The sequence below is a fragment of the Heliconius melpomene genome, chromosome 6 (genome assembly GCF_056956725.1).
Source record: "Heliconius melpomene rosina isolate 202511_hmr_F chromosome 6, ASM5695672v1, whole genome shotgun sequence".
Lineage (NCBI taxonomy): Eukaryota > Metazoa > Arthropoda > Insecta > Lepidoptera > Nymphalidae > Heliconius > Heliconius melpomene.
Genome location: NC_140394.1, coordinates 8380410 through 8396598, shown reverse-complemented (window position 1 = coordinate 8396598; position 16189 = coordinate 8380410). Strand labels below are relative to the sequence as shown.

Below are 16189 nucleotides of genomic sequence, written 5' to 3'. Positions count from 1 at the left end.
TTCCCGTACCGGGAATCGAACCCGAGCCTCCTGGGTGAAAGCCAGGTATCCTAGCCACTAGACCATACGGGATACATTAAATAATATGAATCTTCTGGCTGTAATCTATAACGTTATACAATTTTAAAACAATATATTAATAAAACTTATTGACAATGACACATTTCTAAAGAAATTTAAAAAGGTGACTAAATATAACGCATACATTTGCTTATTGTGTTAAAAAACATGCATGCATTAAACTTTCAGGCGCTAAGCTTTACAAGCACAGTCGCTCGTATTGCTATATTTTTTATTAAAGCACATTTTCTTCAGGGGTTCAGCAGATTTCAGGGAATTTTAGATTTATTAGAAAACACCGGTCCTTAAGCAAAATTGACAGATACAGCCCGACGCTCGTGATTTCTTTCCTCAATACAGCTATCTTTCTCTAGGTACGTTATCATATATTATATTAAAATAAAAGAAAATACAATATATATTTTCACCAAACGACCGAAATACGATGAAAGTAGCAATAAAGATCAATTTAAAACGTCTAATATAGATTTGTTATAGGCCATAAATGATATTTTATTAGTCTAATATTTTACGCTATGACTTTTGCCAATTTCGTTTTGTAAGCATTAATCTTATAAAGGTACAATATTTTTTATAGGAGAACACTTACCTACTAATATTTATGAGTACAAAACTTGACTTACTGTTCTATATTTGATCTAACTCTACCTACTAGTGTCCTACAACGTATAATATTTTCCCAATGCGAACTTACAACATTACAAATATAAAAACCGGTAAAGTCGGTAAGCCGGTGAGTCGGTCTCATTCACTGATGGTGCCGTATCAATTTCAAAATTTTATATCAAACATCGTCTGTAACTGTCTGTCTGTATTGACAAATGGCCTTAACAAACAGACAACAAAACAATCCTACAAAGTTTCCGTTTTATCCTTTGGAGATTCGGATCCTTAAATACTTTAGGTATAAAATCTCAATTCTATTTATTTTCGCAATATAATTTTCTGACTTATTTACTTTATTACCGTTGGATTTATTTTAAAAAAGATCGTAATCCTAAATAGTAAATAAAGTAATCTTATTTAACTTTTATACACTGGTATAAATAAACTCTGACTTTTAGTTTGCCCACTTCAAAGGAATTGTTCTTTTGACCGAATAGGTACTCAAAATTTATTCGTGTGCTTAACATTTCTAATATAAAAACGCAGTAGTAGTAGCTTTAGTAGTATATCTGAGTATAAACCTTTATATAATAAAAAAACTATCGCACACAGCTTCGCCTAGACTAAAATTACATAGACTATACCTGCAGTACCCACTTTGATATCGTCCATGTGAAATCTATCGTTAAATGTAATCGTTAATTTTAACTTATAATATCCTAATATCTTTTGCTATAATTTTTTCTTTAGTTTTCTATGTGCCTGTACTATGTCGATAACTATATAACATTAATGTATCATGATATTAGAAACATAAAAAATATTCTAGACAAACTTTTTTCAACCATCGCGAACCAGCTGTGACTCTGTTGGCTGAAGTACAAAAATTAGTTGTTAGCCACAGATAGTAGCAAGTTTTTCAATATAACACTTTGAAAGTAATACAGAATTTTTTCCTTCAAGTTATTTTTCTTAGTCATCTTAGAAAATAAACTAAAACTAATTCATATTTTTACATTATAAATACCGAAATAAGTATTAATACTGCAATTGTATTTTACAATACATACTTTATTTTTCCTTATACGTATTTCATTTCAATAGAAAACTATAGGTAAGTATTTCATTGGGAAAAATAATTTCACGAGTGTATTGTAAACGTCTAAAAATTAATTTTTAACAAAAACAAAAACCGACTTCTAACAACGAACTAAAAAGTGAAAAATAATTATATAAAGATTTTATAATTTTGAAGTCGGTGCCAAGTAAAACAAACAGGCTTAGTAATTAGATATTGTAGTAAAGGTGTTGTAGCATTAGTTATTAAATTGTACATTTTTATCACTAAGCAGGGTTGGCAGTTATAACGAAGGGAAAGAACTCTATTATTCGTTTTCCACCCGAAATCTAGATACAACCTGCTGAGTGGCGGAACTCTACACCGCGACACTGATCTATATAAAAAAAATATTGACTTATGAAAATTAATATCTAATTATTACTATATAAATTATCTATAAATTATGAAAACTCAAAGATAGAATTTGTAAAGAATGTCTTTTTCCTAAAAGATTTTTTTATATCATTTCACCAGAGCAATTCTTTAAAGTTTATAATTGTAAAAGAATAAAGTGATACCAAAAGTTAAATTAAAATTATCACAATGGTTTATACTGAAACGTGACAGGATTATTGAGGCGAATTGTTGCGAAAGTTAAAAGACTAAACTCGCAAGTAACTTTAAGCCCGATTTCATTCCATTTGTTTCGCTTATGTTCTATGTAAGAAAAGGGGGGTATTGTCCTTAAAATAAATAAGCAATAAAAAAGTAAAGAAATATATTTATTAACTAAAACTAGTCATAATCCTTTCACTACATATTAAGTTATCATTTGGCATAAAATCTATCGAAACAACTAATCAAATAATATTTTTAGTATATATTTTTTTAGATCCTTATGAAATCTCCATCGGGCCCCACGACATGGGCGTTATAGTGCATCTGATTCTGGGCAGTAGTGGTTTGGAGTCCCTTTATATATTTACATAAAGGCATGTATGTACATGTAGTTCAAAATCAAAATTTAATACTTCAATTCAGATCTTAGAGTAATTTCCAGAAGTTACAGATATACCTATAACATCGTCGAAAACAGTCTCGATTACTCTATAAATAGGATAGAACAAGGGTGAGAGTATATTTACATTCTCTTCCATTAAACTGTTTGATGAGGCGACGTGGGGCGAATATCGGGGACTTGAGAGAAAAATAATTGTAAAACATGACACGTTATTGAGATACGACGGAAAATCTGATGTAAATAAAAACATAATGTAAATAGAATGGAATACATTAATAAATATGAAATATTTTAGCTTACAAAATTCAAATACAAGAAGCTTTAAAGGAAAATTCTTCAAACTTTGAACTTGAAACCGGTTAAGATGCACAAATATTTGTGACGAATAATATGTTTCTATATCGACACTAATTGCTATTTCCTCTTTTTAGGGGCAATGGATGCATTAGAAAGAAATGTCTTTTCGAGGGGCAGTTAGATTTATTATAATTTGAAGTTGTACATATTTCAACATGGCCTGAATTTAAGAAACATGTCATGTCAAAGAAAAATAAGAATAAAATTTGAAGAATATTTTTTATTGGAAAATAAAACATCAGCGAGATACTCGTATCTTGTACGCTGTACGCGTATATGCACAATTGACTAAAAAAATATAAGTACGGCGCGGCGTTTAATAAATACTTGAAAGTGAACAAGCCAAGATCCAATCTAAATAAATTATCTATTATAATATATTGCAAGTATATTGTAGGTAGGTAGGTGTCACTGATATTTTAAAAGGTTTACAAAAAAATACAGTCGAATTGATAACCTCCTTTTCTTACAGAAGTCGGTTAAAAAATAAATTCAACTGTTTCAATAGATGCATTTAAAAACAAATATTGGTTATATGGTATGTAAATTGTAAAATATTGACTCGAATACAGCTGTATTATATCATGTCTTTTTACGGTAAGGGAGTTTAATGCTATCTGATTTGACTATAGGCTTTGCTCTACCAGTTCCATTTTTAGGTTTCAGTTTGCTTATTACATTTTATCACGCTAAAATCTCTTGAAAATATATATTGTCAAATATATTTTTTATATAACATATTTTCTTTGTAAAGGTACGCTGTTTTAGCAATCAAAAAATTAAATAAAATTTGCAAAACAAGAAAGCAGTAACTATATATTACTTTTAACAGATTAAATTACAGTAATACCTTGACTACCTACCACAAAATAATAAAATAAACAAAGTAAAATGTAAGGCGTTTTTAGATCTGTTATAGCTTATGTTAAATCAAGTGAACTGATAAGTGTGTAAATATTGAACATCTTTAGAATATTAGGTAAAGTATATTCTATTGCACAAAAAAATCTCCTTAAAAGATTTATTTCATATTATTACCTAGTAATAATAAAATAAATATATTTAGGTAACGTTTGTAATTGAAGGCGGAACTGAATATTATAAAACCCAAATCTGACAATAAGCTTTCCGCTTACCTCAATAAATTGTTATGTTTTCATCACTGACCTCATATAAATCAGTTTATTATCTACTTAGATAAAGAAAGAATGAAAAAAAGTCGAAAGTTCAAAAAGTAGATAAATTAAGTAAATCCAAAAATAGCCTCGCCGGCGCGATGTTTTAATTTTAGTTACTTAAAAGCTCACCTTTATTGTGGTATAACACCGAGACTCATTTAAAGTTTATGTAACTTCAAATAGAGGTAGAATTTTCATCTAAGTCTTTTTGTTTTTTTAATAAAAATAATAATGCTTTTATAATTTTACAATCTTGTTTAACTTGTATAAAATTAATAAAAATCATAGTAGGTGACACGCTACTATGATTTTTACCTACCGTACTTAATTTATTTTTTTATAATATTATCTTGAATTTTAACAACAGAATTTTGGTGATTATTACCTATATAAGAAAGGTTTTCCCTTTGCTATAAATGAAAAATCGCTTTTTAAATGCTTGCGCTTATTACCCTTCATAATAGCTTTACTTTTGAAATCTTTGAGTTATTTATGCTTTCAGTTATTATTTAAAACAACCTTGCTAAAAGTATAACTTTACAAATATGAGTATGATCAGGTCATTGTCGGAGGATCTGCTCGTTTATTTTTAATACTTACTCTGTGTCTTCTGCGTCAAATATAATGTATAAAATATATTTATTCAAAAAATATTTATATTGCTGTATATTTGTATATTTAGGAAAATGTTAAATAAAGATTTTAAAAAAGTACGTAAAGTAAGTAAACCTACTGTTGTTCCACACTAGATGCTCTTTGCCTGCCCTATTATGCGGGCTAGAGTACAAGCAATAGCAGCTATATACAAATATCGTGTGGATCTTACCTTATAGAGCGCATAGTCTATGCTTTACCCACACTTAGAAAGATTGACAACATTACACAATAAAATTCAACATGGCTGTCTATTACGAATGGGACTATTCGCGGCTATTTTATCTTGATTTTTGTTTATTCTAAACGTTTCACTTAATGAAAATACATTGTTTTTTTAAAATAATGTAAGTCAATGTGTTTAATATAGATTTAACTGTAAGTACGTTATATATGTTATTTATTTTCTCCTATATCCTTGACCGATCTGAGCTGCCGAAGTACTACTTTCGTCGTGTATTATAATTGTTATCGGATATCTTTTACAGGTGTACTGAAGATGCCAGTTAATTCTCTGTCGGAAATAAAACAAGGTGTCGAGAAAACTAAATTTTCACTTTCACTTAATAGAAATAATGCAACTAATATAAACGGAGAAAATAAAGTTGCTGGCATAAAAGAGAATATTACTCTGAAAGAAATTAACAACGATAAAGAGAATAAACTCGGAAAAAGACCCTTGAAACGCACATATTGCAACACATTGAATGCAGCGAAAAAATTAAAACCTTTGACAGAAGTAGCAAAACCTAAAGGTAATTTGTTGACGTTTGTTTATTAAATTTTTACCTGTCGGCTGTCATTCTTAATACTTCTTTATTGAATTATAGTTAAAGGTCTAGAACACAGTAATATAATACGTTATGCTGTGTTTTGAATAAAAGTAATGATTTAGAAGTATTTGGTTTGTATTAAATTTATTCAATATTACACATATTTCTAGCATTTAATTTTAAATATATTTTTTTGCTTACAGAAAAGGTGTCCGAGCCAAAGTTAATAGTTTTGGAACCTTCAGGAGGAATTTTGTGTCTAAGTAACATTGCCATGTTGAATGGCCATCACCCTGACAACCAGTATGGGGGGAGCACTCAATGGAAAACACCCATTGCTACTCTCTCCAACCTTGGAAACACATGTTTTCTGAATAGTGTCCTATATACTTTGAGGTAAGAACAGCTTAATTTTAATAAATAGATTTACTAATGTAGTATTTTTAAATAATCTTGATAACAGCTTATCTTATGTAGATATTATTGTACTTTAAATTTTTGTATAAATAATAAATGTTTTACTTGCTTAATTAGTTGTAAAACTAAACTAAATAATCTTTCCTGATATGATAATAATTATTTATTTTACAATATAATTTTATTATACCATTTATTTAAATCGTGTTAGTTATGTTATGATCTAGTTAATATATTAATTTCATGGCATAAATACATTTCAATGCATAATACCTAGTTATGCCTGAATTTGAGACTGTGTTTAATGGTAGAACTCAATGGCCCACTTTGCCTTGCCAAATAGTTAAAATAATTTGCTTTCTTGAGTGAAATTCTTACCTACAACAACCACATTTACAGTCAGCTGTCCCAGAATGTAGAATATTTTTTTAACTAAAAAAAAATAATTTTACGGGCCATATACTCAAGTCTTTAACAATATTTATTTCTATCTTTCCATTTTCTTAAATATCCCACAAAAATTTTAAAGTAAATAAGTACTTGAAACTCACAAAAAAAATTGACTAGAAGTAGTTTTAGATTTCATTTAAACGCGGGGTAGAAGTAAAAGTTGGAAATCTCTATAGTTTGTTGAAAGATCTTACCCTGTCTAGAATTTTATCATAAACTAATTTCTAGAACTAAGTATGTTAAAAAACTGGGTGTCTTCCAAAAGTACTGTAGAACCATTTTGAATTTGGTATCAATAGAGAGAAAAGATCGCAAGGTGTGAGTATTAATGCACTTTTGAGGAGGCCCCTTAAATCTATAATGGTGCTAGTCCGAAATATTATTCCTCATGCTGCTAGAGTCAGGGTGATGAATCGCACACCCACATAGTATTGAGTGCTAAGTAGTTTCTTATCTCAATATTTCTAGGTATGCCCCACAATTTGTTCATAATCTCCATCACCTGGTGTCGGATCTTAGTCGTGTAGAACAAAAATTGGGTAGCATCAGGTTGAAGAGTTCCTCGCTGGGTAGAAGTGCAGCTGGTCTCGCTTCATCTGGCACCAGATCGTGGAGCAGTAAGGATTTACTCTCGTTAGGACAATCTGACAATAGCTCGGCTAAGAGTAAAATACAAGTAAGTGTTTATTTAATATTAAATATGCTTAGGATGTTGTGGCATAGTGGAATAAAGTCTGATCTTTTATAACAATGATTGTTGGCTCAATCCTCACTCATGGGAATTATTGTATTTACTTATGTTTACATTTTGTTTCTTCATTGTTACTTTTCGCCAATCAATACATCATATCTTACAAATTGGACAAAACGAGTAGAACAGAGTGTCTACTACATGATAGATATATGGAACCTAGTGTTGTACCGAAAATTATTAAATATGTGTTTATAACTAACTAATATAAACACATATTTAATAATTCTCAGTCAGAAAATAATTGAAATTTTCTGGGTGGAAACTTAAGACAATTCAAGTGTTGAATAATAAATGAACACATTAACATACAATTATCATAATCGTCAAGGTTGGGATGTACTCATTCTCATTAAAATAATTTATTTATTTGAGTGTTAATGAAATAAGCTACTACTTCAAGAGTATTTATTTTTATCTTTTTCATAAAATAACTTATTATTATGTTAAAGATAAAAGATCATGCATTATTATTTTTTACTTGTTTAAATAATATTAACATTGCTTATGATAACATGTGACCAAATGATAGATGTCGGTTCAATTTTCACTCAGACGAAATGTACTGTTTTCATTCCTTTTCCGTACTGAGATATGGTGCTCATGCAACATCTTGAATTGTGATGGAAATTCCAAAATAGTTTCTAAGTGAAGATAATGTCAAAGATATACTATCATGATTAATAATCACACATGTCTAGTGATAACGCCCCACTCTATGTAATTTTTTATATATGTTGTCTTAAATGAAATGCACATCTTAATCACATCACAAACTTCATAACTCATATAGTTGGTACAATTTTTTTAATATGTTTTGACATTTTTTAATATGTATAGACGATGATCTAACAATGGAAATGGAATGGAACTGGACGGATGATAGAACTCTAAACATGTTTATAATTTTATGTAACAGGAGGAGGTGTTGAATTGAGGATTCAACTACCTCAAAACTTTTATCTGGGTGGACCAAATTTGATGATTCTTTGTTTATTTGAAAGCTGGTGCTTTCCATTTTAATTTGGTTCAGTTCAATTCATTCTAATAGTGCCATCCTTCAGAAAATCAAATAATTCTTAAATTTGCATAACTTACTGTTTGTAATCGGTTTTTTTTATTATTATTTAATATAATATTAAAAGTTATTCACACAAAGAAAAGACTTGTGGGTTCGATCCCCACTCGAGGAAGTGAAATATTTATTTACGTATTCCCATTTCTTCGCTTTGTTGAATTGAAAGTGGGGAACGGAGTGTCTTAACACTAGGTTCTCTCTGCCTACCCTAGCTATGTGCGGGATACAACGTGAGGCTAATTTTTTTTTACGTAACTCCATCTGCGTGGAGAATAACTTAACTGGTTTGCAAAAAATATCAATATTTTCTAAAATGGTGGTATTTTCTAAAATAAGTTTCTTCTAAAATGGACGATGGATGCGATGCGAGATTATCTGCTTTGCGAATTAAGGTATCGATATCTAAACTATCACATACAGTACATAAAATATATATTTATTACTTTATCACAGATAGCAACAGAAAAACTTCACGAGACATATTTAAGTCTCCGTGCGGCGGAAAGCAAATGTATCAATAGCGGAGCCGACGCCACCCCTGAGCCGTACGCGGCTGATGCTTTCTTAGCTGCTTTGCGGGAGGTTAATTCTACTTTTGAAGGTAATTTACTTGAAATTTAATTAGATGGTTTCTTGTATTTATTTTATTTTTAAACAGGTGCAGGGGCACAAGCATGACTAAACGCGACAGGTGGTGGATTGGATCCTACTCGAGGAAATAAAATATTTAATACTTTATTTTTTCGTTCAGGTGTCAAGGGAAAGCGCGGTTTTGAGTTCCTCCACTTAACACACAATGCCTCTAAAATTCGGTGGAAAGTAAGAGGTGGAGTGTCTTAACACTGGGCTCCTTCTGCCTACCCTGCTACATGCAAGATATAGTGTGACGCTGGAAAAAAAGAATAATGGATTGCATTTGCAATGGATTACACCAAAACGATTAATGCGTTGTAATACAGCCTTCCTCAATATATGCACTATACAACGAAAGAAAAATTCTTCTATGCGAACCAGTAATTTCCGAGATCAGCCAGACAAACTCTTCAGCTTTATAATATCTGTGTAGATTGTTACTGATTACGAATTCGGTCGGTTCAGTCATTATGAATGAGATATGATATTCTTTGTAAATACTTCAAAGTAATGTTTTTTTAACTAGGTAATAGGCAACAAGACGCTCACGAGCTACTAGTGTGCATATTGGACAGTATTCGTGAGACGTGCCGGGCGTTGAGCGCGCGCGCGTCTCGTCTACAGTTACAGGAGAATGGAGATAGGTAATAATAATTAAATTATTTTTAATAATATATTTTATTTGTTTTACGATAGTAATAATAAATAAAAGATCGCACGCACAATCCAATTTCCGACACATTGCGTGTTGAGTGGCGAAAATAAACGACTAGATTTGTACCAGAACGAGGAAATGAATACTATTTGTTCCCCCAAGTGAAGGAAATCCCCATAACCATCGCGTATTTCAGCACCCGAGCCTGACATTCATTAAATAAATATAGCAGGTTATATGAAAGTAGGTGGGAAATACTGGATGGTAAGCAGAAAAATCATGCTCTGTTTTTCAGAATTCAGTTTTCAGATTCCAAGCATCTCTAACATTTAATTTAGTAAGCAAAGAGAGTATATTGTAAAAATACTAATTTCTCCACTTTTCAGAGACATTAGTTGTAGGGCGGCAGAATCTTAACTCCTTTGTTTAATTATTATAAGAAAGCTTTCTACAAACGTGGGAATCAAACCCACAGCTATTAGCATATCTGCTGTGACATATATATTTTTTTATCTCCTATCAAATGAGGAAGCATACTCATTCCATTCTTACAATTTCTGTCATATCAAAAGATAATTTTGAGATATGATTAAGATTATGTTATATTTGTTTTGGATGAGTCACACAGTTGTCTGTTCATAGACCAGACAAAGCCTATGTAATATGTTGATATAATTATTGACAAATCTATATATATAAAATCGAAAGGTCACTCACTCATCACGAAATCTCAGAAACTACATGTGCTAGGAGTCTCAAATTTTGCATAGGAGTTACTTATAGGACGTAGGTGCTCGCTAAGACGGGAATTTGCAATATTAGACTTCTAAGGGGTTGTTTTTGGGGTCGAAAGTTTGTATGAAACTTCGTTACTACAAATGCTAGGAGTCTCAAATTTTGCATAGACGTCACTAGGACGTAGTCATAGAGACAGAAATTAATAATAACATAGTTCACGCGGGTGAAACCGCGAGTGGGCCGCTAGTATACATATATAATTTTAGATACATGTATATAAATTTATTGAGGACTAGCGGCCCGAACAAAACTTGTATTAAAGCCGATTATCTTTATTAAATTTCGTTGATGATGAAATAACGTTCGCTAGTAAGTTTTTAATATACATGTAAAATAAAAATTGATGAAATATTTACAATACCTTACAATTGTCAATATTTTTTTGTCACATATGCCTTAATTGTCACTTAAGAGATAGATATATGGTGTCGCGGACTTTGCTTTAGATCTAATAAAATTTAATTTATTTTTCATTCAACATACTGACATATAATTAACTATATGTGCAGCGCACGCGCCTAAAGCAATTCGATGGCGTTCCTTATTATTATTTTGTTATAAAATTTGTTAAGGCTAACTAAGACTAACACCGACAACTTTCATACAAAACAGTCTAAGATAGGGAGATCTTAGAGATCTTAGCTAGCTATTGTTTAAAACTTTAAACAAACAAACTCTTCCGCTTTATTATATTAGTATAGATAGATTGTATATTTGCAGGCAAATTCATGCCTTGAGTGCATCTAAATGACGATAACTTTTTTTAATGAACCAATTTTGATGAAACAAACTGTATATGTTCTGTTGAGTTTTGAGTTGAATTTTAAACAAATCGATTCAGTACTTTGGAGATGAGCGTAATCATACATACAAGGATAAGGTGCTTATGATAATATTTAATTAGAAAGAGACGCCTCTATTTATCTGTTAGAAAAATAGATAAAAACTGATCCAACAATAAAGCAAGTCTTACGACTAGTTATTTAAATAGATATTTAAATAACTACAGATAAAAAACAATAAGTATATTAAGTTTTTTTTTCCTTAGCAATGGTATAGGGCGCCACGGACCAAGTATAGACAGTGACGGTGGTAAAACCCTGGGACATTTACGCAAATCATGGAAGAAACGTAAAGAAGTTAAAGCAACTGATAAAAGAAATTCACCATCAGAAGAAAGGGCGCCATCTCCCGACCCTGAGAAAGATGAAAGGTCGAGACCAGGCTGGGACTTTGTAGCTGATGATTTTGAAGGTAAAAATATGCCTTGTTGGATTTTTTTGGTTTAGTTTCTTGTATATTTGAAGTTTAAAATGTCAATACAATAAGTTCAATATTGTATATAATAATCATTTGAATAAATAAATATTGTTCCAAATATATTTTTCTTTTTTTGCTATATTAATAAAACTCCGTAAGGCCGTCTTGGCGCAGCGGCACAAGGATGTGACTAACGCGACGGTTTTGAATTCGATGCCCACTCGAGGAAATGAAATATTTATTTACGTTTTTATTTCCAATTCTTCGCTGTGGTGTCGAGGTAAAGCAACACGCAATGCCTCCAGAATTCAGCAGGAAATAGGGGAGTGTCTTAACAATAGGTTAGCTGTGCCTAATCCTACTGTGTGCGGGATACAGCGTGAAACTAAAACTTTTGATTTCGTAAATATTTTTTGTTTTTAAGTTTTTTTTTTATTTTAAATAATTCCAGGTACAATGGTAGTCCGAACAATGTGTCTAGAATGTGAGGTGGTTACGGAGAAAGCTCAAGCGGTATGCGAACTATGCGTACCAGTTGGTGACGATGACGCACCAGAGGAGCCATTCCGAGCTGCCTGTTTGTCTAGCGAGTATCTGCGAGATCAGAACAAGGTGGTCTTTACACTTTACTTTTCTTTTCTAAGCGTTCCGTGAATCGGTGTTAATCATTGTGTAGCATTTACAGTCAGGAGGTCCAGTGTACAATAATAACATAAGGTTGAGTAGAACCAATATGCAAGATAATCTAAAATAACTGCTTCACAACTAATTATTTATTTATAGTACACCGTTGATTATTCAAACGCTGAACAACCAAATATCTGCTTTTCTGTATTCTAAAAGGCTTTGTCTGTCGTCTGGGCATTTGTGCGTACTAATCTTACAAACGTCTTTACCGATTTAAACGTAGTTTTCATTATTTTATTTTGAAAATCTTTTCTTAACATTTAGTGTTTTGTTTCAAAAGTTTCATAAGTAAAAACAATATTTCGATATCAAGTATTTTATTCAACAAAATTACATTATAAAACAAAATATTTTTATACAATTTACAATTTTAGGCTAAACTTAATTTTTTATGTATAGATATTGTCTTAAAAATTATTATCTTATTAGAACATGAAAGTAATTCAGATTAGTAAGTAATTGTGTAATTCAAGCGAGCAAAGCCCCAAGCATGTTGGTAGTATAAGAATAAAATATAAAGAAGTGCTAATCCAATTATATATTACAGTATTGGTGTGAACGATGTCTACGCTACAACGAGGCTCGACGGAGCGTAGCGTACTCAAGGCTACCACGACTTCTAGTACTGCAGTTGAAGAGATTCAGCGGCGGTATGGAGAAGATAACGCGACACGCCCCCACGCCTCTCCTGATGCCGTGTTTTTGTGAGCCCTGTGCTAAACGACCGCCTGAACATCCGCCTACTCACAGGTACAGAGTACTAGAAAATCTTATTGCTTATACTTTGTACAAAATAGATTTATTATGAAAACCAAAGAAATTACTCACCAATGGTATACACAAGTTCCAGGCCCTACTTTTTCTATCACCAAGATCCAAAGTTTCCCATCTAAATTTATTAGATAGATTATTAGAATAAAATCATAATATGATTATTGAAATAAATATTTAAAAATATATATATATTTTATTTTTCATATTTAAGTTAAACAAAAAGTCTTACCTCTTAATTCCAGATACATTCTATGGGCAGTAATAATGCATCTCGGACAAACGCTAACCGGCGGCCATTACGTGGCATACGCACGAGACAGTTCACAGGATACCAAATGCGAGCGCGAAGGCGGCGGTGACGTCACCACTAACAGCGGATCGAGCTTCATGAGAACTTTATTCAACAGACCTCGACCTGCCCCTTCAGGGTGTACAGCCAATGAATGTTGTGTACCAAGACCAAGGCCTGAAGCCTGTTGGCTAGCTTGTGATGATGACCTCGTCAAACCTATATCTAACGAAGAATTTGAAGATTTACTCTCTGCTGAGCCTAAAATGAGGTCTGCCGCAACACCATATTTATTATTCTATGTTAAAAGCGAAGCTGGCTAAGCAATTGATAATATTACAATTATATATCAGAATGTAAATCCTACCTCCTTTTTAATTTTCAGTTTGAGTGATCACTTGTTGTCTATAGTGATAGTGATTTTTTTTTAAATTATTGCCCATATTTTTAATGATGTGTTATGCATTTTGGAAGTAATCATACTCTTTATTTAGAATTGTTTTGTCGTAAATCGGACTGGTTTATTTATTATTTTTTAATAATATTATGCCAGTGAGGACAATGTCTGTTCCCAGTCAATACTCACACAGAATGGCAGCTCAGAAAATTAGTCATTTAATTGATCAATATGTTTATATTATATTTTTTACATGTTTAATAAAGTAAAGTCACACTAAGGATAGAAAAATATTCTTTTAGCTTTTAAAATTTTAATGTATCGGGACTCGATTGTTCGAGTTTTTAGTAACGTGTCGCTTAGTGATCTAAGCTCTTGAACGGCTTCAGAAAGGCGCGAGCACATCTCCCGTCTACGTTAAAATTTTTATACATTTTGTAACAAAATATGTTTATATATTATTGATATTATTCACTCGAGTCAAATATAATAATGAATATTACTCGTCCACATTATGGTATAATTTTCATTAGTAACATTTTTATTAAAAATTACAATATTGTATATTGTTATAATTATTATTGATGCTTAAAAAGACATTGGCAACAATAAGTTGCGTGACCCGAAGTGATATTAATAATTTAACAAATATGTATGAAAACTTAGGGTATAAACTTATCAAAAGTATGAGTAAGTATTTAGTATAAGTATAATATATAATTTTTGCGCTGTTCCCCCTGTTGAAATATGACAATATGAAATGTAAATTTTAATCTACGTTATCATTTAATGCCATTTTTGAATTTTCATATGCACCATTATTTTATTCCTTATTGTTTAAACGAAATGTAGCAAAATTTACTATTTATTATATGCTATACAAATGACAATATGGGCCTAATTGTAGATAACAGAATGTATAACTCGATGATTAAATGTTTAATAGTTAAATAAAAAAGGTAATCTCGTTTATTAGTAACAGACTGACCAACAGCCTCCACATACAGCTTTATTGTTTATTCAATATTACTTGGCCTTAATCATTATAAACTTGAAATAAATAGTTCAAAACTAGAACAATATTTAATGATAAAGAAAATTTATATATAAATACAGTATTACCACGAATGTTAAAAGTGCACTTTTCCTTAGAAAAATTTTAACCTACAAAGAGAATGAATAATTATTATTGAAATTAGTATTAGCTACCTGAGTATAGTGATGTCCGTATAGTCACTTGTCTTCGTGGTAGCACTGTTTATCGAACACCGACAATGTTCAATTTTTCACATTGTTACTCTTCACATCAAAATTCTAGAGCTATTCTATTGCTATAACTATTTTATGGAAATACTCTTTTGGTTATAAATTACTGTAACAACGATATAATGTTTGCATGCTTCAAATGTGCTTTATTTATACAATTTTAACAATATACGAATTAGCTATGGTTTAAGATGTTGCCTTTCCTATAACTACAACTATTTTTCTACTTGGAGTGTAAATATTCTCTTTTTGATGACTCTTAGTCACAGATATTTTGATTTTTCATATTATATGTCTCGAAAATAATTATTAATGTTAAGATCTCTCAGATACATGTATGTGTAAATGTTAAACTCTCCCAGTGAAATGTCAGTTTTTGTCAGTTTACTCTCAAATGTTGATATCTATATTTCCAATAATATGTCTTTCTAATTATTTTTATTATTCGTATTTCCTAATTATAAACGTATAAATTTTGAAACAATACCACCAACCAAATATAAATGAGCAATAATTTATGAATGCAAGTATACATAGATCTTAAATACATTTGCGTTTTTGTAGGTACTTCTAATATGAATACCAATTTTCACTTTTGGTATAGCTTAGATTTTATTGGAAATAAGCTTATTAAAAATGTGAACGTAAAATTGTATTATACATAACAAGTGGAAATTTTATTTTGGTATTTGAGTCATTGCTTTTCGTATTATATTTGTTGCGGATGCCATTCCAAAAACCTTTATAAAAGGTAAAATTCTTGTCAGTAGTTGTATCATATTGAATTATTTTTATTGAACAATATATGTTATAAATAATTTTCATTGTAAAGTTGACTGGAATAAATTGAATTTTAATAATATTCTTTTGTTTTTATTACCCTATTCGCACAAATCACAATCGGTACCATTACATACTTTACACATAATAAGAAAGTAATTATAATTTGACTTTTAAGGATTAAACAAATCTTCAAAGAAAATGAAAGGAAATACAATATCGAT

The 16189-nt window shown here is 30.8% G+C and overlaps 1 protein-coding gene and 1 non-coding gene across 3 annotated transcripts; one reads left to right on the top strand and one right to left on the bottom strand.

Annotated features, from left to right (window-relative positions):
* Window positions 1-72, bottom strand: TRNAE-UUC (transfer RNA glutamic acid (anticodon UUC)). The gene has a single exon. It is a non-coding gene; the product is annotated as a tRNA-Glu (tRNA).
* A 5094-nt stretch (window positions 73-5166) lies between these two features.
* On the top strand, window positions 5167-16047 carry Usp1 (ubiquitin specific protease 1). 2 transcript variants are annotated; one of them, XM_085186817.1, is made up of 10 exons: window positions 5167-5304; window positions 5446-5712; window positions 5934-6126; window positions 7066-7273; window positions 8880-9027; window positions 9586-9703; window positions 11561-11766; window positions 12224-12384; window positions 13007-13209; window positions 13476-16047. In XM_085186817.1, the coding sequence occupies exons 2-10, from the start codon at window positions 5457-5459 to the stop codon at window positions 13843-13845; spliced, it is 1863 nt and encodes a 620-aa protein (XP_085042943.1). In that variant the 5' UTR covers window positions 5167-5304; window positions 5446-5456; the 3' UTR covers window positions 13846-16047. The 2 variants fall into 2 exon arrangements, with proteins under 2 accessions (XP_085042943.1, XP_085042942.1); XM_085186816.1 differs by having other exon boundaries at window positions 5175-5335.
* The last annotated feature ends 142 nt before the right edge of the window (window positions 16048-16189 follow it).

Coding starts and splice junctions, on each gene's coding strand:
- Usp1 (XM_085186817.1), top strand. CDS start 5,457: ATGCCAGTTAATTCTCTGTCGGAAATAAAACAAGGTGTCGAGAAAACT. Junction 7,274..8,879: donor CGGCTAAGAGTAAAATACAA/GTAAGTGTTTAT, acceptor ACTTTATCACAG/ATAGCAACAGAAAAACTTCA. Junction 9,704..11,560: donor TTACAGGAGAATGGAGATAG/GTAATAATAATT, acceptor TTTTTTCCTTAG/CAATGGTATAGGGCGCCACG.